The sequence below is a fragment of the Bos taurus genome, chromosome 13 (genome assembly GCF_002263795.3).
Source record: "Bos taurus isolate L1 Dominette 01449 registration number 42190680 breed Hereford chromosome 13, ARS-UCD2.0, whole genome shotgun sequence".
Lineage (NCBI taxonomy): Eukaryota > Metazoa > Chordata > Mammalia > Artiodactyla > Bovidae > Bos > Bos taurus.
In genome coordinates this window covers 39,650,226-39,675,621 of record NC_037340.1, presented here as the reverse complement: position 1 = coordinate 39,675,621, position 25,396 = coordinate 39,650,226, and the positions used below count along the sequence as shown (strand labels likewise).

Genomic DNA, 25,396 nt, shown 5'->3' with positions numbered 1-25,396 from the left:
AATAAACTCACTGCACCTGTTCACAGGTGAGTCTGATCTACAACATAACCACCTCCCAGCATCCTGTGCTGTGCTGTGTCGCTAAGTCGTGTCTGACTCTTTGCAACCCCACAGACTGTAGCCTGCCAGGCTCCTCTATCCATGGGGATTCTCCAGGCAAGAATACTGGAGTGGGTTGCTATGTCCTCCTCCAGGGGGGTCTTCCCAACCCAGGGATCAAACCCAGGTCTCCCACATTGCAGGCAGATTCTTTACCGTCTGAGCCACCAGAGAAGCCCTCTCAGCATCCCACCTGATTCTAAACCTCCTACAATGGCCCTCATCATTTTAGGCCTTTGATGAGGAATACATCAGTGGGAAGACGAGGGTGACAGTGAGATATAATAAAAAATATTTGGTCTTCATCCCTCATTCCTGGCTCAAAGTTCATAAAACACTTATAATCTCCTGAGAGTCTTTTATTGTTCATAATAAGCCCCTTTCAATGGTACGTGAGTTTATGCTAATAAGGCCACTTTCAGAGGATGGGAACTGGTTACCAGAGGAATCAGCCATGTGATTAGAGGGTTGGAGCTTTCAGCCATGTTCCCTCGGCCTCAGGGGCTTCCCTGGTGGCTCAGACAGTAAAGAATCGGCCTGAAATGTGAGAGGCATGGGTTCAATCCCTGGGTCAGGAAGATTCCCTGGAGGAGGAAATGGCATCCCACTCCAGTATTCTTGCCTGGAGAATCCCCATGGACAGAGCCTGGTGGGCTGCAGTTCATGGGGTTGCTAAGACTTGGACACAACTGAGCGACTAAGCACACAGCACCTCGACCTCTGAGAAGGGGAGAGGAGCTGGAGAGTGAGTGCAGCCACCACAGCCCAAGATTTAATCAACTGTTAATGGAAAACCAGAAAAACACCTAAACAATGGGGTTCCCAAGCCTCCCTGCTGGTGAACACACGAAATGCCAGGCAGTCGGGGGCCCAGAGAGGGCATGAAGCTCCCCCCGCCCTCCCTACCTCACCCAATGCGTCTGTTCCGTTTCCTGTTCCTGAGCTGTATCCTTTACAGTGAACCCATGATGGCAAGTAAAGAGTCGCCTGAGCTCTGTGACCCTTCCAGCAGGTTCTCAAACATGACCGAGGGGGTCATGGGAACCCGTGAGTTATCGCTGGTCAGTTAAAAGCACAGGGGACAATCTGGGGCTTGTGAATGGCACCTGATGTGGGCAATTTTGTGGGCCTGAGCTCTAAATCTGTGGGGTCTGCACTAAGGCTGAGCAGTATCAGAAAGTGAATTAGACTGCAGGACACCCAGCTGGTGACTAGAAGCTGGAGAGCTGGCTGGTGTGGGAAAGATGCAACACATTTGGGATCATAAGTGTTCTGAGTAGAGGAAACAACATATCTTTTCATGAGTGACTAGCTGATCTAGGCCTATTACTGGTACTGACATATTATAAATTAACGACAATTTTTAATTCTATCAAAGTTTAATGCCCTATTGACTGATGACTGTGATTGAAATTCTTTACTATGCTCCTTTAGTAATTCTGGATTTCACTCTTCTCTGCAAGGAAAGCATTTAAAATTTTAAAAGAGGCAAGAAGGAATACAGCATTCTTGGGTTAACTATTCTCACTCATGGTGATTATGTTACAATATGCACATACATCAAAATATTAGGTTGGACACCTTAAACTTATACAATGTTACATATCAATTCTAGCTCAATAAAATTGGAAAGAAGAAAAATAAACACATTTTGCATAAATAATTCCTTTGATCTTTATGTGGGTTCTAAGCAAATTCTGGTAACTGATTTGACTCTGACAGCTCTTATAAGAAAACAGCATTTACTGGGTGGGTTCTAGCCCTCCAGAGTTCAGATTTTATTTCTTGAGACAACCATTCAGCCAGAAGAGCTCAACAATTGTCAGAATTCCCAGATCCTAAGAATGCGACATCATCCCATAAATACCAAGTTGGATAAAATGGTTAATACTCCCTAGAGTGGAGCAAGAACCTACAACACTCTTTTAAACATCAGAGGGAAAAAAAGTTAGCTATTAAGCTATTCGTTCTCAAATGTATCTTCTGGCTTAAAACTGTTCATCCTCCAAGATGTGTTTGAAAAGTAAATACGAGATTCCCTGTAATTCTTCTAAATGCTAGGATACAAGAGGAATTTTTTTTAATGAATTTTTTTCCCATGCATATTCTTTTCTTTACAGGCGCCCCCCCACCAATTACTAGCTGCAAAAGGCTGGATTCACACAGCTGTTTTACAAATCCATCGACACTTCAATAAAAGTCCAAAATAAACATTTTAATTTTTTTCCCAAATAACAAGTGATTGTTTGTCTTGTTTGCACGCGTGAACAAAGGCTGCGTAGCCGCAGTTGCCTGGCTTCTCTGTGATTTTAGGCCTGAGACTCAGCAGACGCTGATTAACCAATCCATCTGCCATATGTGTGGGGAGAGATGGCCAGCCTCCCTCTCGGCAGGGAAAATTGGCATCCATCTTGGTTCACATGGAGATGTCCTTCTCATCTACAGCCACGCTGGCGCAGTGCAACTTCCATGGCCTGAAATACCTTTTGCTGGCTTCGCGGCGAGCTGCGTGTGCACGATAAGAATGTATTATTTATAAGACCGCTGTTAGTAATGAGCTATTACACTAATGGCTCGTCGTGTTTGGAATTTGATTTCAAATGGCATGGATCACACATTCTGATGAAAATGAGAAAAACATGTTGTGCCATTAGGAACAAAAGATTTCACGTTCTCCAATTCTGCAACCTGTTATATTCTCGTCATTCATGCTGCGGCTGTGACAATTCACAAAGTTAAGGATGATGGACCCAACACAGCGAGGATATATTGTGGACGTGCCTGCTTTTTTCCTTTGGGTTCCTTTGTGATTACCGTTCTGACGTGAAAAACACTGCTCTTAAATATGAATTTGTGGGAGTATTCAAATGCATCTTTGTGTGAGTATGTGTTTTCCAGAAAAAAAAAAAAAAAGTTGATTTGATGGATGTTTTCTTTTTTACTTGTACAGTGAAAAGGTAATGATTGCAGGCTCCTGTCTGTCTTCCAGGTAACAAGTACTTTCCACTCCAAGGGTGGCTTTCATTATTTCACAGTGAGCAAAACTGAGTTTGCTGCTGTGCTTGTTTTTCCTATGAGGATCCATACGACAATGCATAAGGCTAAGATCATCATAACCACACATTCGGTAGCCAAGTCTTCATAAGCAGGTCCATCAATAGGCCCGTGTGCAACGTGTCATTCACACTTCCATCTAAAAAGCCCTGTATCACCCACCTTTCTGGGTGACCATACTCCACAGTGAGGTTGCCCTCATTGTAACAACTGTCAGCTCTGATCCTTCCTGCCTGATGCCAGAGGCACGGCTGGGCAGGCAGGCTCTGCCCACCCGCAGGTCAGTGGTGCCTCCTTGGACTGCTGCTGCCCATGCTGTGGATGCTGCCAAGGCAGACACTCTGTCCATCTGTCTCCAGGAGCTGCCCTTGGCCTCCAACCGCCCTGCCCTGAAATCTCAGTTTGTGTAAACACCAGATGTCAAGGTAAGCCAGGATGAAGTTATAAAAAGGAACTTTGCTAACTCAGAACTCCTCCAAAGTGTCGATGAAGTCAAAGAAAGCACTCTCAGTTAAAACCCTTTACTCCACAGCTTGCACAGTGCAGATACAGTTCTCAGGCCTTCCACACATGTGGCCTGTGACTGCCGTGGATGGGTCTGGAAGGGGCAGGCTTGCTGGACTGTGCCCTGTTCTCTCTGCTCACCCAAAAGTGCAGTGTAACTCCTAAGCGGCAGTTACAAATATGCGGGAAAAGCTTATTCCTAACTGTTGCCAATTTCTGTGGTGTAAATACTCCTGTTGCAGCCTTTCGTGAGTTCCTGGTATGATGTCACTGAGAGGAAAACTGGGAAAAGATGCCCAGTAGCCATAATTACAGTAATTCTTCTGCACAGAGACTACAAATATAAGTGACTTCAAGAGGGCAGATAATAGTAAAATAATGACAAAGTTATGGTCTTTGAGCCCATCTTTGCATGGGCTCAATAAAAGACAGAAATGGTATGGACCTAACAGAAGTAGAAGATATTAAGAAGAGGTGGCAACAATACACAGAAGAACTGTACAAAAAAAGATCTTCACGACCCAGATGATCACAATGGTGTGATCACTCACCTAGAGCCAGACATCCTGGAATGTGAAGTCAAGTAGGCCTTAGGAAGCATCACTACAAACAAAGCTAATGGAGGTGATGGAATTCCAGTTGAGCTATTTCAAATCCTGAAAGATGATGCTGTGAAAGTGCTGCACCCAATATGTCAGCAAATTTGGAAAACTCAGCAGTGACCACAGGACTGGAAAAAGTCAGTTTTCATTCCAATCCCAAAGAAAGCCAATGCCAAAGAATGTTCAAACTACCGCACAATTGCACCCATCTCACACGCTAGTAAAGTAATGCTCAAAATTCTCCAACCCAGGCTTCAGTAGAATGTGAACCATGAACTTCCAGATATTCAAGCTGGTTTTAGAAAAGGCAAAGGAACCAGAGATCAAATTGCCAACATCCGCTGGATCATCAAAAAAGCATAGAGTTCCAGAAAAACATTTATTTCTGCTTTATTGACTGTGCCAACACCTTTGACTATGTGGATCATAACAAACTGTGGAAAATTCTGAAAGAGATGGGAATACCAGACCACCTGACCTGCCTCTTGAGAAATCTGTATGCAGGTCAGGAAGCAACAGTTAGAACTGGACATGGAACAACAGACTTGTTCCAAATAGGAAAAGGAGTACATCAAGGCTGTATATTGTCACCCTGCTTATTTAACTTATATGCAGAGTACATCATGAGAAACGCTAGGCTGGATGAAGGACAAGCTGGAATTAAGAAGTGGCAGACTTTATTTTTTTGAGCTCCAAAATCACTGCAGATGGTGACTGAAGCCATGAAATTAAAAGACACTTACTCCTTGGAAGGAAAGTTATGACCAACCTAGACAGCATATTAAAAAGCAGAAAGCTTGCCAACAAAGGTCCGCCTAGTTAAGGCTAATAGTTTTTCCAGTAGTCAAGTATGGATGTGAGAATTGGACTATAAAGAAAGCTGAGCACCAAAGAACTGATGCTTTTTAACTATGGTGTTGGAGAAGACTCTTGAGAGCCCCTTGGACTGCAAGGAGATCCAACCAGTCCATTGTACAGGAGGTCAGTCCTGAGTGTTCACTGGAAGGACTGATGTTGAAGCTGAAACTCCAATACTTTGGCCACCTGATGTGAAGAACTGACTCATCTGAAAAGACCCTGATGCTGGAAAAGATGGAAGGTGGGATGAGAAGGGGACAACAGAGGATGAGGTGATTGGATGGCATCATCAACTCAATGGACATGAGTTTGGGTAGACTCCAGGAGTTGGTGATGGATAGGCAGGCCTGGCGTGCTGCAGTCCATGGGGGTCACAAAGAGTCGGACATGACTGAGCAACTGAACTGAACTGAACTGATTTTTGAGGATTTATTGATTTTGCTTTTAGTATAATTTATTATACTGTTAGTTGATATCACTTAATTTTTGACAATGGCTATGCTTAACAATCAGTTTGCCAAGTTCCTGAAGATTTAACAACTGGCTCCCATGAGCCAGGGCGAGTGCACCCCCCTCCCCCTCACCCCAGAACACTTCTGCCGAACGGCCAGCCTGAGTAAGCCTACAGGGGTTGGAAAGAGGGTCCTGGGAGGTCAGTGGGAGGGTGGTGACTGCACTGCTCTTGAACCCAAAACAGGCTGAGATACCTAATATGGCTTGGTGAAGACCAGAGACTCACTCCCAGATCCTAGGTCAGCTTGCTCGCCATGGACACGTCCTGTTCTCGACCGTCCACGTAAGACTGAGGCCTGTGGTAACATCTCCACCGAACACACAGAGATCACACTGGACTCCGTTTGTGTCTTTAGAGATACCAAAGGATCCCTGCAGGGATGGGACTGCAGTTCTCAGCCGGAGATGTTGCTTTGATGTTCTCACACACTGAAAGCTTGTAACACGTGACAGGAGAGGGAAGGAAATGAGTGAGGAGGCTGCTATAGCTGCTTCTCACAAGCACTAAAACTCAAGAGACTTGGGTTCTAACTTGCATCATGAAACCAAATAATTAAAGGCCTTCTCCAGAGTGATATCAGTATCATAGTGATAAGACATCCCTTGGTTTTGTCTCCTGCTCAGCAGCAGATATTTGGCTTCCATGCACGAACAAAAGTGCATGTGAGGGAGCTGTGGGATCCAGCACCATCCACCAAGGGGCCTGGGGGGAGTCTCACCTGCCTGTGAACTGGGAAATAGGCAGACAGACCTCAGTCGTGGTTGTGGACCCTGCAGAGGCCCATGAAGTGACTCTAGCGCCTCTGAGCCTCGGTCCAGGAGCTCCTGAGAACAGTGCCTGAGACAATCACTCATGGATGCGACAGCCTTTGATCAAGTTCAGACTTCCAGAGGAGAAGATTCTGATCCATTTGGAGCAAAATACAAAAACAAAAACCAGTTTGGATATCCTAGACTGGGGTAAGACAGTCTGCCTTTCCCCACAACATCCATCCTCCAAGGCAGTACAGCTTAGGCCAAGATTTATTCCCATAATTTGTCCCATGGGGGTAAGGGAGTGCCTGGCTTCCCTAGCTATGCAGGATGCTGCCAGAGGGACTCATTTCTCTCTTGCCAGGCTTAGAGTACTAAATTAGGAGCTCATGACTGGGTTGGAGGGTCGGGGAGGAAGGAATCTGAGACAGCAGCAGGTAGGGCGCTCAGAGGACATTAACAGGCATCACGGATTCCATCAAGAAGCCCACCCATGAGCTGCTGGGAATATCCCACCCATGGATCCTACCAACTGGCCCAGGAATGTCCCACATGCCTTATCCCCACACCCGCCCACCTTGTGGCAGCTCTCATGTACACTCCTAGGAGTGGTGTGAGCAGACCTGGCAGATGGCTAAGGAGCATAATGAGAAAATCGGCCTAATCTGTGGTCCAGGAAGATTCTACAAACTTGAGCTTTAGTGCCATCTTTGGGAAGACAAAACACTCAACCTGGTGCTTTGGAGGGCCCATAGAAAATAAACAACTTAAAAATTCTGCCAAAAGAGAGAGCAAGAGGCACAGAGGAGGTGTACCCATAAAAGGACACCTCAGAATCTCTAGCAGGGCTGAGAGAAGGTATTTCTCACCCAAAGACCAGAGGAAATGATTGCTATTCAAACGTGAAGTCAGCAATGCAAAACTCCAGGACCGTGAAATATCAAGGAAATATGACACCACCAAAAGGTCACAATAGTCTTCTGATAACTGAACCCAAAGACAAGGACAAATGGTTAACTCTCCAATGCACTAGACAAATAATTCAAAAAAGCTGTTTTCAGGAGACAGTGAACTACAAGAAAACACAGACAGTTCAACAAAATCAGGAAAACAATACACAAATAAAATAAGAAGTTTAGCAAAAGAGAATCCATAAGAATCAACCATATATTCTGGAGCCAAAGAATCAATGAATGACATGAAAATACAACACAAAGCATCTAACAGTGGACCTGATCAATCAGAAGAAAGAATAGTGAGACTGAAGACAGGAACTTTGAAAATATCAAGTCAAAGGAGAACAAAGTAAAAAGAATGAAAAGGTTGAAGAAAGTCTATGTGATCTATAAGATACGATCCTAAGGACCAATTTGTGAATCACCAGAGTTCCAAGACAAGCAGAGAGGGAAAAGGGGGCAGAGAGCTTATTTAAAGAAATAATGGCCAAGAACATCCCAAAGCTGGGGAGAGATATAGATACCCAAGTTCATGAAACCCATAGGTCACCAAACAAAATCAACTTAAAAGATCCTTCCCAAGACACATTATAATAAAACTCAAAAATCAAAGGTAAGAGGAGAATCTTAAAAGCAGCAGAAGAAAAAAATCTTGTGACTTCCAAGGGAACCCCCCCAATAAGACTGTCAGCAGATTTCTCAGCAGAAACCCTCCAGGCCAGGAATTAGCAGGATAATATACTCAAAGTGCTGAAAGATAAAAACTGCCAATAAAGAATACTTCACTCAGCAAAGCTGTCCTTAAAAAATGAAAGACTTTCCTAGACAAAAAAAAGCTAATAAAATTCTTCACCACTAGACCTGCCCTATAAGAAATGCTGAAAGGAGTTCTTCAAGATGAAATGAAAGGATGCTAATAACACAAAAATATATAAAAATATACAACACAATAGTAAAACCAAGTATACAGTCAAGTTCAGGATACTATAAAACTTTAATATGGCAAAGCATTAACCACTTAACTCTAGTGTAAAGATTAAAGGATGACAATTTAATATTTAAATAGCTATAGGTACAATAATTTGTTAGTAAATATGGGATATAAAAAGGGGTAAATTGTGATATTAAAAACACAGGGAAGTAAAAGGGTAAACCTTTTGTGTGCAATTGAATTAAGTCTTTAGTGTAAAATAGACTGTTATGTCTGTAAGCTGTTTTATGTAAGTTTCATGGTAACCATGCAATAAAGATCTACAGTAGATTCACAAAAGATAAAGAAAAAGGAATCAAACCATTTCACAGCAGAAAATCATCAACTCATAAAGGAAGGCAGGAAGAAAGGAACAAGGTACTACAAACAGCCAGAAAATAGTAAGATGGCATTTGTAAGTCCTTACCTGTAATTACTCTAAGTGTAAATGAATTGTATTCTCCAAACAAAAGACACAGAGTGGCTAGATGGATAAAAAAACAAGACCTACCAATTTGCTGCCTATAAGAAATTCACTTCCTTTAAGGATACACATCATTTTCAAGTGAAGAGATGGAAGAATATATTCCATGATGGTGAAAACCAAAAGAGAGCATGGGTAGCTATGCTTATACCAGACAAAACAGACTGTAAGCCCCCCAGAAAGAGACAAGGAAGGTTATTAAATAATGATAAAGGGGTCAATTCATCGAGAAGATATCATAGGACTTCACGGGTGGTGCAGTGGGTAAGACTCCGACTGCCAATACACAGGACATAGGTTCATTGCCTGGTGCGGGGAGATCCCACGTGCCACAGAGCAACCAAGCCCATGTGCTACAACCACTGAGTCCAAGTGCTGCAACCACTGACGCCTGTGCGCCTAGCTCCTGTGCTCCGAGCCAAGTGAGGGCACCACAGTGAGAAGCTTGTGCACTGCAAGAAGGAGTAGCCCCCACTCACTGCCGTAAAGAAAGCCCACGCAAAGCAATGAAGACCCAGCACAGCCAAAAATAAATGAATAAATCATTTTTTTAAAAAAGAAAATAAACGACCCAATCAAAAAATGGGCCAAAGAACTAAACAGACATTTCTCCAAAGAAGACATACAGACGGCTAACAAACACATGAAAAGATGCTCAGCATCACTCTTTATCAGAGAAATGCAAATCAAAACCACTATGAGGTACCATTTCACGCCAGTCAGAATGGCTGTGATCTAAGTCTACAAGCAATAAATGCTGGAGAGGGTGTGGAGAAAAGGGAACCCTCTTACACTGTTGGTGGGAATGCAAACTAGTACAGCCACTATGGAGAACAGTGTGGAGATTCCTTTAAAAAACTGGAAATAGAACTGCCTTATGACCCAGCAATCCCACTGCTGGGCATACACACTGAGGAAACCAGAATTGAAAGAGACACATGTACCCCAATGTTCATCGCAGCACTGTTTATAATAGCCAGGACATGGAAGCAACCTAGATGTCCATCAGCAGACAAATAGATAAGAAAGCCATGGTACATATACACAATGGAGTATCACTCAGCCATTAAAAAGAATACATTTGAATCAGTTCTAATGAGGTGGATGAAACTAGAGCCTATTATACAGAGTGAAGTAAGCCAGAAAGAAAAACACCAATATAGTATACTAATGCATATATATGGAATTTAGAAAGATGGTAACGATAACCCTGTATGCAAGACAGCCAAAGAGACACAGATGTATAGAACAGTCTTTTGGACTCTGTGGGAGAGGGAGAGGGCGGGATGATTCGGGAGAATGGCATTGAAACACGTATAATATCATATATGAAACGAATCGCCAGTCCAGGTTCGATGCAGGATACAGGATGCTTGGGGCTGGTGCACTGGGATGACCCAGAGGGATGGTACGGGGAGGGAGGTGGGAGGGGGGTTCAGGATGGGGAACACGTGTATACCCATGGCGGATTCATGTTGATGTATGGCAAAACCAATACAATATTGTAAAGTAATTAGCCTCCAATTAAAATAAATAAATGTATATTTAAAAAATAAAATAAAAATATAAAAAAAGAAGATATAACAATCACAAATATATTAATATATATCCTCAACATCAGAGCACCTAACTATGATAAGCAAATACTAACAGATCTGAAGGGAGAGATAGACAACAATACAATACTAGCAGGGGACTTCAATAGCTAACTTTCGACAATGGATAGACATCCAGAGAGGAAATCAACCAGGAAACATTAGGCTCGATGCACACGTTAGATAAAACTGACCTAACAAATGTGTACAGAACATCCCATCCAACAGCAGTAGAATACACATCATTCTCAAGAACACATGGAACATTGTCCATGATACAGAATATGATAGATCACAAAATGAGTCTTAGCACATTCAGTCAGTTCAGTTTAGTCGCTCAGTCGTGTCCGACTCTTTGCGATCCCATGAACTGCAGCGTGCCAGGCCTCCCCGTCCATCACCAACTCCTGGAGTTCACTCAGACTCACGTCCATCGAGTCAGTGATGCCATCCAGCCATCTCATCCTCTGTTGTCCCCTTCTCCTCCTGCCCCCAATCCCTCCCAGCATCAGAGCCTTTTCCAATGAGTCAACTCTTTGCATGAGGTGGCCAAAGTACTGGAGTTTCAGCTTCAGCATCATTCCTTCCAAAGAACACCCAGGACTGATCTCGTTTAGAATGGACTGGTTGGATCTCCTTGCAGTCCAAGGGACTCTCAAGAGTCTTCATTAAAAAGATTTAAATCACACCTAGTATCTTTCCCAACTACAGTGGTATTACCCTAGAAATTAATAGGAGGAAAGCTGAAAATTCACAAGTATATGAAAATTTAATATACTCCTGAACAACTAAGAGGTCAAAGAAGAAATCAAAAGGGAAATTAAAAAAAACCTTGAAACAAACAAAAGTGGAAATACAATAAACCAAAATTTACAGGATACTGCAAAAAGCAGTTCTAAGAAGTAAGTTTATAGTAGTAAATGCCTACATTAACAAAAAAAAAGGAAGATTTCAAATAAACAACCTAACTTTACAACCTTTAGAAAAAGACCAAATTAAGAAGCCCAAAATTAGCAGAAGGAAGAAATTAACAAAGAGCAGAGCAGAAATAAATGAAATAGAGACCAGAAAAGTAATCAAAAAGATCTGCAAAACTTAGAGCTGTATTTTTAGACAATAAACAAAATTGACAACCTGTTAGCTAGACTAAGAAAAAGAGAGAACACTCAAAATCTGAAATGGAAGAGTAGGTGTTAAAACTGATTTCATGGATACAAAGGATAAGAGATTACTATGATTAATTATACACCAACAAATTGGATAACCTAAAAGAAACAGACAAATTCCCAGAAACAGATAAGCTACCCAGACTGAATCAGGAGTTGTTAATCAAGGGATACAAATTTCAGGTATAAGATGAATAAGTTCTGGGCATCTACTGTACAGCATGATGATTACAGCTAATAACACTGTATTATATACCTAGGAGTGGTTAAGAGGTAGATCTTAAATGTTTTCACCACAAAAGAAAACGGTATTAATAATTTTGTAACATAATGGAGGTGCTGGCTCACGCTAAGGTGGTGATCATTTTGCAAGATAAGTACATCAGACTAACACACTGTATACCTTAATCTTACACAATGTCATATGTCAATTACATCTCAATAAAGCTGGAAAAATAAATACATAAATAAATGCCTTCTCTAAAAAACAAAGAACTGACTTAACTGGATGGGTACAGTGGGATCATTAAAAGCTTATTTGGGTCTGTATGAATCATTTTAACTATCAGGGCTTCTCAGGTGGTAAATGTCTTGAGTCTTCTCAGGAGACTCAAGAGATGGGGGTTCGATCCCAGGGCTGGGAAGATCCCCTGGAGTAGGAAACGGCAACCCACTCTCTTATTCTTGCCTGGAAAATTCCACGGCCAGAGGAACCTGGAGGGCTACAGTCCGTGTGGCTGCAGAGTCGGACGCGACTCAGCACATACGCACACACACACACACACACACACACAGAGTTTTTGACTCATCGTGTAAGACGTGGTTTTTCAAAATGGTGCTGCTGGGCCCAAATGCTTCCTGATCCTTCCTTCTGTCACTAGCCCGGAGCCAAAGGTCAAATGACAATATTTGAACAAACGTCCTTAAAAGACAACACATAAACCTAAATATGACAAAAAAAAAAAAAATGAAGTCTTTCAATGCAGAAGAAACAACTATCATGCACTAGTACATCTGAATCTAATTTTTAAGGCTGGTTCTCACCTGAAACTAAACCTCTATGAACATCTAAACTCATCTTATTCTTTTTTTTAAGATGTTAATTTTTTTTTTTTAAATGTGGACCATTTTTAGTCTTTATTGAATTTGTTACAATACTGCTTGTTTTATGTTTTGGTTTTTTGGCCACAAGACATATGGGATCTTAAGTCCCCAACTAGGGATTGAATCTGCATCTCCTGTACTGGAAGGTGAAGCCTTAACCACTGGACCACCAGGGAAAGCCCCCATCCTGGCCTTCTTCCGATGTGTCTTCTTCCATCATATAGATCAATGTTTCACCACCTGGACTGCATAAGGGAAGTATACGGGGAGCGTTTTCAAGATACTGACGTGCTCTACCCCCAAAAGATTGATTTCATTGTTCTGACTGCAACCTGGAATCAGGAATTTTTTCTGAGATAGAATTCACGTTCTGAAACTGAGGGTAATAATCCATTAAATCCATCACACCCGGGGCGTGGCATCACTGATTAAGCTTGCCTTAACTGTTGCTATCTATACAAATGACTTGCACATCCGCCAAGAGGCACATAGCCCAAATGATAAGATGTTTGCCCAAGTTGTTTTCCAGGAACTTGGAGTCAGCTGTGTCTAGTTCAGGCTTGAACCTGTTAAGACTGAGCATCTGGGAGGGCCTCGTAAAACCTGAAAAACCTAGAGCGGGAACCCTGGGGAAGCGGGTGACGTCATGGCTCCAAGGATGTTCCTCGAACCAGGACCAGGGCTGCCCTCCTCTCACCCCTCTCCCGGGTGGGCCCCAGGTGAGTTATCATGCACCTCACACACGACAGCGTGATTCTCCTCGTCTTGGGCCTCGATGAGCTCAGCCAGGAAGTACTCGCCATATGTCTCCTTCAGGATGGTGTCATGGTGTAGGAATATTGGCATGAGGTCATCGTGATCTTCCACCCTGTCAAAGGAAAGGCCTAAATCAGTGTTGGTTCCTCCATCTGCTCCTTTGACCCTGTCTTAAATGCCAGGGATAGAGCAACACACCCAAGAAATGGACTTACATCATAATGGGGGGAATAGACAAGAATGTAACAAACAAGTCTCCTGGAACATTTCAAAGTGCGACCAATTGCTTTGGGATGGAGAGTGAGGGGGCCAAGGGGTCAGGGATAGGACACCTGAGTGAGACCCGAATGGAGAGATGGGGAGGAAGCTATGTCGAGACCTGGAGGTGGACTGTACCAGGCAGAAGGGACACGCTCACTGGCTGGGTGCAGACTGCAGGCGCAGCATCACTCGTGAGCCAAAGGACAGGAAGATGGGCGCAGCACCTCCCATGTGTGTTTCAAGGAGTACCGTTTCTACAACAATGCTCCCAGCACCCCCTTCCTCCCTTAGAAGAAAACCATAATCTAAAAACACTTTTCTGCCATAGGGTCCCTCATGGATTATCACAGGTAAGACGTAAAGGTTCTGGGAATGACTATGATAAAGACTATTTCCTTCAAGGGGCCCATGGTGCCCTTTGCTCCTGAGATGCCTACTTCCATGGAGGAGGAGATGCTGGTTTGCAGGTAACGAAGCTCTGCTCCCTACCCTGGGCACAACTACCTCAAGCCTCCTTCCCACGACTGCCTGTCATGACCTTGACCCGCAGTGTGGGCAGGGATGGGAGATCCAAGAACCAAGTTTATGGCAGCACAGTGGTGCTGGCCCTTGGCTTTCATTTTGCTGCCATATTACATGTTTGTTTCTTCTTTGTAGCAGATTCTTGATTATGCTATTATATATATATATATATATATATAGAAGAGAGAGAGAGAGAGAGAGGAGATTAACGCTATTCTAGTTTTCCTGTCTAGGGTGTTCTTATACATTTTCCTGGTCCTTTTCTTTTAAAAATGTTCCATATTTGTATTGCTTTTCTCATATAACTGATTTGGCTACCAGCCTTTATCCCCCCTCTTCTTTCATTACTCTGCCATCTCATGGGGCTTCTCAGGTGACACTAGTGGTAAAGAATCCACCTGCCAATGTAAGAGACATAAGAGATGCAGGTTTGATCCCTGGGTTGGGATGATATCCCACTCTAACTTCTAGTATGTTCTTTTTGATGTTACTAGCAGCTCCATCTAATGAATGGCAAAGACTCTCCCCTTGACCAGACTCTGACCCGGGACACTTGAAGTCTCTTCTTGACTAATTCTGAGCCCTGGCCTGAATATCTGAACAAATACTAGCAGTTACTTAGGACAGCTCAAGGCCACATCCCTAGGATGATGTGAGACTGCCTTAAAGTGCCTGCCTGAGCAAGCTCAGGTTGCCAGGAGAATTTCCAGCTTGTTCCAGCCCACACCTGTGGTTACCCTGTCTCCCAACATCTGCAGGAGGGCAGGAGCCTGGCTTCTACACTCAGACGAGTCTCATAGAGGCTCTCTCATTTTCACTCTCTCATTTTCTCTTTTTTAAAAATTTTTGATAAAGCCCACTTTATTTCATTAAACTACAGATTGATATTAATGAGCATATATCCTTTTGCCTGGAATGACTTCTATTTGCTTCTATAGGTTAATTGATGTTCATTAGATATGATCACAAGCATACTACACAGTATTTTATGTTTCAACAGATTTTAAATTACATTGTAGCTAATATATATCTATTATTGTATGTAACGTATTATTTCTACTACCTTAAAGTTCATAGCATATAATTGCTTTGTTTTAGTCAAATATCTAATACAGCAGAATAGTTCACTTGCTGACAACACCAGATAATAATTTTCTCAGTCATAATTGCTATTCCCATGGACGGAGGAGCCTGGTAGGCTGCAGTTCATGGGGTCGATAGAGTCCGACACGACTGAGCAACTTCACTTTCACTTTTCACTTTCATGAATTACAGAAGGAAATGGCAACCCACTCCAGTGTTCTTGCCTGGAGAATCCCAGGGAGGGGAAGCCTGGTTGGCTGCCGTCTATGGGGTCGCACAGAGTCGGACACAACTGAAGCGACGCAGCAGCAGCAGCAGCAGCATTACAAGAAAATACCAATATATTGATTCTAAATAAGAACTTAAAGAATAAGATCACTGCCTGAATTTAAATTTCAGTCTTTTTTCCTTTGGGTCTTCTATGCAGTTTCTTCTTCTCTTAGATACTGCATAATTTGTCATTATAAAAAAATCTTTTTAAAATAAAAACATTTCTATGAGAAACAATCATCATAACATTAAGTTGCTTTTTTTTACTCCAACTATTAGCTATAATGCAATTTTAAAATATAATTTTTCTTGATCTGTATCTCTATGAAGTATCTCTACAATACCCTCAGAATTCAAATTATTACAGTTTGAATTTAAAAGATGATGCAGATTTCAGTTTTCTTGTGAGATTTTGATAATGTTACTTGATTCTTTCTTTTATTCTCCATTGTTGATATCAGCAGACTGTCTGCCCGTTCTGTAGATCACAATATATAATCGAAAGAATAACTCTTGGATCCAATGCTTTAAATTCCTGCAGGATAAACTAATCACATAAATTCCAGATTTTTTTCTCCCTCCCTTCCTTCCCTCTTTTCCTCCCTTCCTTCGTGTAGTATTTTCACTTCAGAAGGCCCAGTCACCTCTGTACAAATGAAAGCTGAGTTTGGTCCACCCTGGACCACACTCCCAATGGAGTTCCCTCCCAGTGGTTATTTAGGATTAAAATCTGTCCTTACCAGAGTCCTGCTTTGTTTGACCTTTGATGTCTGCACACCCTGGAGCCCATAGCCCAGGGGCAACAGTGACAGCCAACGTGGAAGGGACTCCCCCCACCACAGGCACTGACTGCCCCGGGGGTGCCATCGCTAGGCCTGTTTGCCAGGAGTGGCTATGTGGTCCGACGGGGGCCCTCTGGGGAGTGAACCCGCCCCAGCCCTCCAGCCTGCCTCTGACTCCTCTGCTGAGACTACTGCCCAGATCTCCTCACTGTGTGGCCTTGGGGGTCTCACCTACAAGACGGTAGAGACGAGGAGAATCAGGGGGTACAGTGTCCAGACACAGGGAAGCCCTCAAGGTTACTCTCTCGCAGGCATTCAGCCCCCGGCAGCATCTGCTATGGTGCTATTCACATGCCATCCACCACCACCCCCTACCATCCGACACACTCTGAAACCCCTGCCGGCAACCTCCATCTGAGTGCCCAAGCCCTCTGCTGGGAGAGCCAAGAAGGCCCCACTGCATTCAGGACACCCCTCCCTTCCCCACACCACAGCCTGCAGAAGGGCGCTGCTAACAGAGGTGGCTTTTCTCTGTAAACAGAGTCCTCAGTGATAGTACTTAAAAAAAAAGATTCTAGGCTAGAATAGACAACCAATCCATTTTCAAATATCTTGCCAAAAATTAAAGCCCCCACCAATATTTTTTTAAGAATTTAAAAAATATTGATTTATTATTTAGACTGTGCCGGGTCTTAGTTGCAGCATGTGAACTCTTAGTTGCGGCATGTGGGATCTAGTTCCCTGACCAGGGATTGAACCCGGGTCCCCCCGCACTGGAACTGCAAAATCTTTAATGCCTGGACCACCAGGGAAGTCCCAATATTAGTTCAGTTCAATTCAGTCACTCAGTTGTGTCTGACTCTTTGTGACCCCATGGACTGCAAGATGCCAGGCTTCCCTGTCCATCACCATCTCCTGGAGCTTGCTCAAACTCATGTCCATTAAGTCAGTGATGCCATCCAACCATCTCATCCTCTGTCATCCCCTTCTACTCCTGCCTTCCACTTTCCCAGCATCAAGGTCTTTTCCAATGAGTCAGTTCTTCGCATAAGATGGCCCAAGTATTGGAGTTTCAGCTTCAACATCAGTCCTTCCAATGAATGTTCAGGATTGATTTCCTTTAGGATGGACTGGTTGGATCTCCTTGAAGTCCAAGGGACTCTCAAGAGTCTTCTCCAACACCACAGTTCAAAAGTATCAATTCTTCAGTGCTCAGCTTTCTTTATAGTCCAACTCTCACATCCATACATGACTATTGGAAAAACCATAGCTTTGACTAGATGGACTTTTGTCAGCAAAGTAATGTCTCTGCTTTTTAATATGCTGTCTAGGTTGGTCATAGCTTTTCTTCAAGAGGTAATTATTTTAAATTATGTGAAAGTAATTCAATATCCTAATCATTTTAAGAGAACAGAGACAGCTATCACTCAGAGAACTCCAAAATCAACTGTGTACCATGGGTTTTTATCCATATGATGGACACAAAAACACTACTTCGTGGTATAAAAATCAAGGATAAAGGCTCAGAGAGACCCAGGGCCGAATGCCTAATCATGAGCCCTCGGCAGCCTGTGAACAAAGTGATTCATAATCACACCTCAGTACTTATTCTTCTGGGAAAAAGAAGAAAAAAAATCCAAGCTGTGGAGCTCCGAAGAGTCTCTCCCTTAAGCCCGTCCCCAAAATGTATAAAGAGGAACCTGCTCTGCAAGCATGTTCCTTGGGGTAATCGATGGTTTATGCTCTTGCATCAGCCCCGGTGCTAATGATAAGGTATGACATCAGCCTCTCGTAGTCTCAAATGGCATGTGACAAAGACTAACCCCTTGGAAATAAGACACCCCAGCTACCGAAAACAACTCATTCAGGAAAGTGTTTCAATTTGTGCACTGCCTGCTCAGAAGGTAAAGACTCTGCCTGCAATGCAGGAGACCAGAGTTCGATCCCTGTGTTGAGAAGATCCTCTGGAGAAAGAAATGGTAACCTACTCCAGCAGTCTTGCCTGGAGAATTCCATGGACAGAGGAGCCTGGGAGGTTACAGTCCATGGGGTTGCAAAGAGTCAGACACAACTGAGCAACTTTCACTTTCACTTTGCCACTCAGATAGGAGGAAAGCCACTTCTCCTGGAGCCGTTGGGCACAGCAGGGCCACGTGGCCAGCACCTCCATGACCCCCAGTGTTTAGGTGGTGATGACTCAGAAGGTTACAGTTGATCAACACAAAGTATTGACACACGGGGAAGACGCTGCTGAGTAAGCAGTAACCTTCCTTTACATCTTGCAGCCGTTATGAGGCTTGGAGTGGACGACAACCCCCATGCTATGGAACTAGTTACAGACTATTTTATTTTAACCTGTTTGGAGGAAACAAAAGGCCCTTCCCATAGAAACTGGTTTGATCCCTCAGGCCCCTAAATGCCCATCAGACTCTGAGAACCATGCCAGATGAAAGCAGGCTGGAATCCAAAGCTGAAGAAAATCAACAGCCTCTCAGGACACCTGGCTTGGGGTCCGGTGTCCCGGAAGCCCTGGAGAAGGCAAGGTGAAGGAGGACAGGGACCTGTGGGCTCTTGCTGGCTTCCTGGGAGGTGGGGAGGAGGAAGAACAGGTTCACTCCCCACCTCCTCCGTGTTAGCGAGGAGGGCTTTCAAGGAACAGCGTGATGCCAGACCCCAGGGCACTTGCCCAGCTGCTGGCATGGTCCCTTGGTGGCAGGTGGCTCCCTCATCATCCTGACCCCTCTTCTGCAGCATCAAGTGTGGAAGAGAGCCCTCAGGAGGCTTCCCTGGACAGGGAGGTGCACGTTGTTTCCTTGCCAGCAAAGAAGCCGTTGCAAACGCACAGATGGAAAGCTCATGCTCACGGGCTGTAAACGACGGCTGCAGCCCACCTTTGTGTTCGGGATACTGGCACAGCTTCCTCTCTGCTGCCTGAAGGCATCTGCCACAGCCGGAGAGGATCTGCATGATTAGCGAGACTTGAGAATGTGCCATTGGAAAAGGGATTCTGATGTCACTTTAAACGCCATAAATATTGTATTTCTTCAAGTCTGAGAGTGCGTGCATATATGTGTGTATGCGGAGGGGGTGTCCCTGGTGGCTCAGCGGGAAAGAACCCACCTGACAATGCAGGAGATGCACTTTTGATCCCCTGGAGGAGGAAATTGCAACCCACTCCAGTATTCTTGCCTGGAAATGCCATTCTTGCCGGGAAATCCCATGGACAGAGGAGCCTGGAGGGCTACAGTCCGTGGGGTCACAAACATTTGGACAAGACTGAGTGACCAAACAATATTCTTTAAGAAATCAGTGAAGACAGAAAAATTCAGAGAATCCAGTTTAGTGGTCGTGCTAAAGAATGCCGCGTATTTGCTTAAACCAACCCCTAACACAACTGGTTTTAATTTGGAGTTGGAGAACCTACAGTAGCTGCCAACTTGGCACCCAGATTTTTCTTTTTATTCAGACGTGTGAAACAAAGCACCTTTTTCTTTCCAAGATCTCTTGTGACCTCTAGTGGTCTTCTCTCGGAGAATCATATCCATCATTTCTAAACTGTATGTTCCATTCAAAACTTTAAAATGGGTTTTGGAACCCTTTAGCCTCTGCTCATTGGAAAATGTCATGATTTTAACAAGTTGTGGAGGACTTCGGGATAACTTCAAAGCACATTAGGGCCAGCTAGAGGCTCCTGAACTTCCACCACTGCGATCTGATCTACATTGGCACATCTCTGCTCCAGTTGGACTGTGAACCAAATTCTATCTGCTGGGTCACTTATCAGGACCCAGGAAGACCAGTGGGGAAATTCCGAACTGCCCCACATATTCTTTTTGAATCCTTTAGTATATTTATCACTCAAACATCAGAATGTTTATTTACATGAAATTGCTTAGAAGTCAAGCTTAAGTGGATTCCTAAAAAATCATGAGACTATCAAACGCTTAATAAAAATAACTGCTTTAAAAGGTGAAAAGTTAGCATTTTAAAAACACCAATCTTAAAAGTCCTAATTTTTTCATCTATTTTAAATAGCAATAATGCTGACCTAACTTAATTTCTGTTATTAGCAAAAAAAGCAGTATTATATTAAGGAAACTTTAAGTTACTTTCAGTTCAGTTCAATTCAGTCACTCAGTCATGTCCGACTCTTTGCGACCCCATGAATCGCAGCACGCCAGGCCTCCCTGTCCATCACCAACTCCTGGAGTTCACCCAAACTCATGTCCATCAAGTCGGTGATGCCATCCAGCCATCTCATCCTCTGTTGCCCCCTTCTCCTCCTGCCCCCAATCCCTCCCAGTAGTGATTTCATGTAGCATATTTGGCATCTATCGACCTGGGGAGTTCCTCTTTCAGTATCCTATCATTTTGCCTTTTCATACTGTTCATGGGGTTCTCAAGGCAAGAATACTGAAGTGGTTTGCCATTCCCTTCTCCGGTGGACCACATTCTGTCAGACCTCTCCACCATGACCTATCCGTCTTGGGTGTAAGTTTCTTTACAACCCTGATTGACGGCACGATTATAATCCTTACCTTGGTAAGTACTCTCCCAACCCCGTGAGGACTTGAAAAAGGTAGGTTTCTTCCCAGAAAGCCCATTTCAATAGTTTCTACATCTGAGAACATCTCAAATCCACCAGCAGTGATGAATCAAGTCCATGATAGGTAATAAAGGTGTGTCTAGAAGCAGCTGTGCTTTCCTTCATATTTCATACAAAATACAGAACAGTAACTGTGATCATTAGTTTCTAAGTAGAAGGGGACACTACAGCACAATACAGATGAGTCAAAGAAATGGGACTGGGGATGATCACATCAGTATGCTGGCTCTGAATATGTTGCTAGGTAAACAGCAGAAGTATAATCATATCCCCAAACCCTTCACTGGTTTGTTGTCTTAAGGATTGTGTTCTTCACTATTAATTATCAGTGCAAGTAACAACAGATGATACAGATGTCAGAAAATAAATGTAGGGGAAACGAGAAATGAGGCAGCCTAAGTGGATGCATGGCCGCACCCATCTAACTCCAAAATGGTTTTTTCCTGCATCATTAAGGAGGGAGCTTGTCCACATGAGTGCTGTTTCCATATATCTGAAGAACTACGCCTGCAGGTGTCAAAACTCGAATTGGGACACTGTGGAGGGAGGACCTCCTAAGCTGTGCCACCACCCCCACCTGCAAGCAAAAACACTAATTCTAACGACACCATAACTGCCTCTACATTTCAGTGCTACCCCCCAAATTCTCTTCTTATAAGCATCCCTCCCTCTCTACAAAGAACCCCCTGTCATCTCTTGGCCACCAGGACCACGTTCCTCTCGTGAACTACTTTTGGCAGATTTTCTGGACAGCTCACTCTCAGAGGGAGGCTAAATAAGCAAGACCTCAGGGAAAAGGGGAAATGGGAGGTTTAGTTCAGGCTGAGGGGAAGGTTGGCGTTCGTAACATTCAAGTTTGCAAGAGTAAAAGGAAGAAAGGAAGGAGGAGGTGGGAAGACGAGAACTGGGGAGACCAGCTCCTGACCCCCAGTTCCCGTGTGCTCCTAGGAGCCAGCGCTGGGCGGGGCACACCCTACAGTGGGCTTCTCGAGCCACCTGCGTCCTGAAGTGGCAGAAGCCGCATCACTGAGTTAGCCAAGATGCCACTTACTTTTTACACAATGGAAGAAACAGGTGATTTTTCTCCCCCATAATTCATTTATTTTGTAACTGGATGTTTTTACCTCTTAATCTCCCTCGCTTACTCCACTCATTCCCCACCCCCCCAAACAAACACCAGAAACAGGGGATTTTGAGATAGGCAGCTTCCGTACATGTCAACGTCAGCATTAGATTTATCTATAATTTTCCATTATAATAACGTCTTGATGAATATCTATGTCAAAAAAACATAAGCTTTAAAATTCCCCAAGGAAATAACAATTTGCACAATCCAAATTCCATATACTTTTCGTATACATTTTAAGAGAATTCAGAGTGTGGAGGTTTGGGGAGACTGGAAGAGGCATGGAAGCCCTGAGCCCTTCCCCATATCCTGCCTTGTGCATTTCGTCCATCAGCTGACATTTCTTTAATGGATATAGAATTATTCAATTATTACCATCTTTACAATGAGTGTAGGTAGTTTGTGTTTTTCAGGGAATAGGAAACATTTTAGATGATTATATTTATCTAAACAATTCAGATAAGCATTTTATCTAAATTGTTGAATTTATAGAATTGAATCTTTTCAGTGTCTGTAAAATGAAGTTTACAGTGAAAAGTTAAAGTTACTCAGTTGTGTCTGACTCTTTGCTACCCCACGGACTCTACAGTCCATGGAATTCTCTAGGCCAGAATACTGGTGTGGGTGGCCTCTCCCTTCTCCAGGGGATCTTCCCAACCCAGGGATCGAACCCAGGTCTCCTGCATTGCAGGCAGATTCTTTACCAACTGAGCTATCAGGGAAGCCCCTCAATGTCTGTAGGATCTGTACTAATATCACTTCTTTCAATCCTGCTATTGGTAGTAAGTCTACTCTCCTTTTCTTTTTGCTTGATAAGTTTGGCTAGGAGTTCATCAGTTTTATTCATCTCATCTGTGTCTTTTAAAATGCCAAATCCAACGGTCTCTTTTTTGTAATCAAATTATTTGATCTCCCTACAAATTATTTGATTTGCCACTTTAAGAGTCTTTGACTTCTGTGACTCTCTTCCAATTTTCTTTATTATTGTTAAGAGTTTCATCTTTCAAAATTCTGCTCTAATTCTCTGCTTTTTACTTTAAAATACCCCCCTAAACTAGACCATCTCTTTTGTTCTCACGATCTCCTCAAACTCTCTCCTCTACATATAGCACTGTTATTTTTACCTTTGGTTAATGAATCCACCATTCCCCAGTTCAGATCAGTTGCTCAGTCGAGTCTGACTCTTTGAAAACCCATGGACTGCAGCACACTAGGCCTCCCTGTCCATCACCAACTCCCAGAGTATACTCAAACTAACGTCCATTGAATCGGTGATGCCATCCAACCATCTCATTCTCTGTCGTCCCCTTCTCCTCCTGCCTTCAATCTTTCCCAGCATCAGGGTCTTCTAAAATGAGTCAGTTCTTCACATCAGGTGGCCAAAGTATTGGTTTCAGCTTCAACATCAGTCCTTTCAATGAATATTCAGGACTGATTTTCTTTAGGATGGACTGGTTGGATCTCCTTGCAGTCCAAGGGACTCACAAGAGTCTTTTCCAACGCCACAGTTCAAAAGTACCAATTCTTCAGTGCTCAGCTTTGTTTATGGTCCAACTCTCACATCCATACATGACTACTGGAAAAACCAAAGCTTTGACTAGATGGACCTTCGTTGCAAATAATGTCTCTGCTTTTTAATATGCTGTCTAGGTTGGTCATAACTTTTCTTCCAAGGAGCAAGTGACTTTTAATTTCATGGCTGCAGTCACCATCTGCAGTGATTTTGGAGCCCCCCAAAATAAAGTCTGTCACTGTTTCCATTGTTTTCCCATCTATTTGCCATGAAGTGATGGGACCAGATGCCATGATCTTAGTTTTCTGAATGTTGAGTTTTAAGCCAACTTTTTCACTCTCCTCTTTCACTTTCATCAAGAGGCTCTTTAGTTCTTCGCTTTCTGCCATAAGGGTGGTTTCATCTGCATATTGAGGTTATTGATATTTCTCCTGGCAATCTTGATTCCAGCTTGTGCTTCTTCCAGCCCAGCATTTCTCATGATGTACTCTGCATATAAGTTAAATAAGCAGGGTGACAATACCAGTCTGTTGTTCCATGTCCAGTTCTAAGTGTTGCTTCCTGACCTGCATACAGATTTCTCAGGAGGCAGGTAAGGTGGTCTGGTAGTCCCATCTCTTTCAGAATTTCCCACAGTTTGTTGTGATCCACACAGTCAAAGGCTTTAGCATAGTCAATAAAGCAGAAATAGATGTTTTTCTGGAACTCTCTTGCTTTTTCGATGATCCAGTGGATGTTGGCAGTTTGATCTCTGTTTCTACTGCCTTTTCTAAATTCAGCTTGAACATCTGTAAGTTCATGGTTCACGTACTGTTGAAGCCTGGCTTGGAGAATTTTGAGCACTACTTTGCTAGCACGTGAGATGAGTGCAATTGTGTGGTAGTTTGAGCATTCTGTGGCATTGCCTTTCTTTGAGATTGGAATGAAAACTGACCTTTCCAGTCCTGTGGTCACTGCTAAGTTTTCCAAATTTGCTGGCATATTGAGTGCAGCACTTTCACAGCATCATCTTTTAGGATTTGGAATAGTTCAACTGGAATTCCATCACCTCCACTAGCTTTGTTAGTAGTGAAGCTTCCCAAGGCCTACTTAACTTTGAATTCCAGGATGTCTGGCTCTAGGTAAGTGATCACACCATCGTGATTATCTGGGTCATGAAGATCTTTTTTGTATAGTTCTTCTGTGTATTCTTGCCACCTCTTCTTAATATCTTCTGCTTCTGTTAGGTCCATAACATTTCTGTCTGGTCATAGCAAACACCCTCTTCCAACAATACAAGAGAAGACTCTATACATGGACATCACCAGATGGTCAATACCAAAATCAGATTGATTATATTCTTTGCATGCAAAGATGGAGAAGCTCTATACAGTCAGCAAAAACAAGACTAGGAGCTGACTGTGGCTCAGATCATGAACTCCTCATTGCCAAATTCCTACTTAAATCGATGAAATTAGGGAAAACCACTAGACCATTCAGGTATAACCTAAATCAAATCCTGTAGGATTATACAGTGGAAGTGACAAATAGATTCAAGGGATTCGATCTGATAGAGTGCCTGAAGAACTATGGACAGAGGTTCATGACATCGTATAGGAGGCAGGGATCAAGACCATCCCCAAGAAAAGGAAATGCAAAAAGGCAAAATGATTGTCTGAGGAGGCCTTACAAATAGCTGTGAAAAGAAGAGAAATGAAAGGCAAAGGAGAAAAGGAAAGATATACCTATCTGAATGGAGAGTTCCAAAGAATATAAAGGAGAGTTAAGAAAGCCTTCCTCGGTGACCAATGCAAAGAAATTGAGGAAAACAGTAGAATGG

At 43.3% G+C, this 25,396-nt stretch overlaps 1 protein-coding gene across 1 annotated transcript in view; it reads right to left on the bottom strand.

Annotated features, from left to right (window-relative positions):
* Positions 1–25,396, bottom strand: part of CFAP61 (cilia and flagella associated protein 61) — a 246,527-nt gene that overhangs the window by 199,881 nt on the left and 21,250 nt on the right. The window contains 1 exon segment of the mRNA XM_059892834.1: positions 13,394–13,526. Coding sequence (XP_059748817.1) covers positions 13,394–13,526 — 133 coding nt within the window.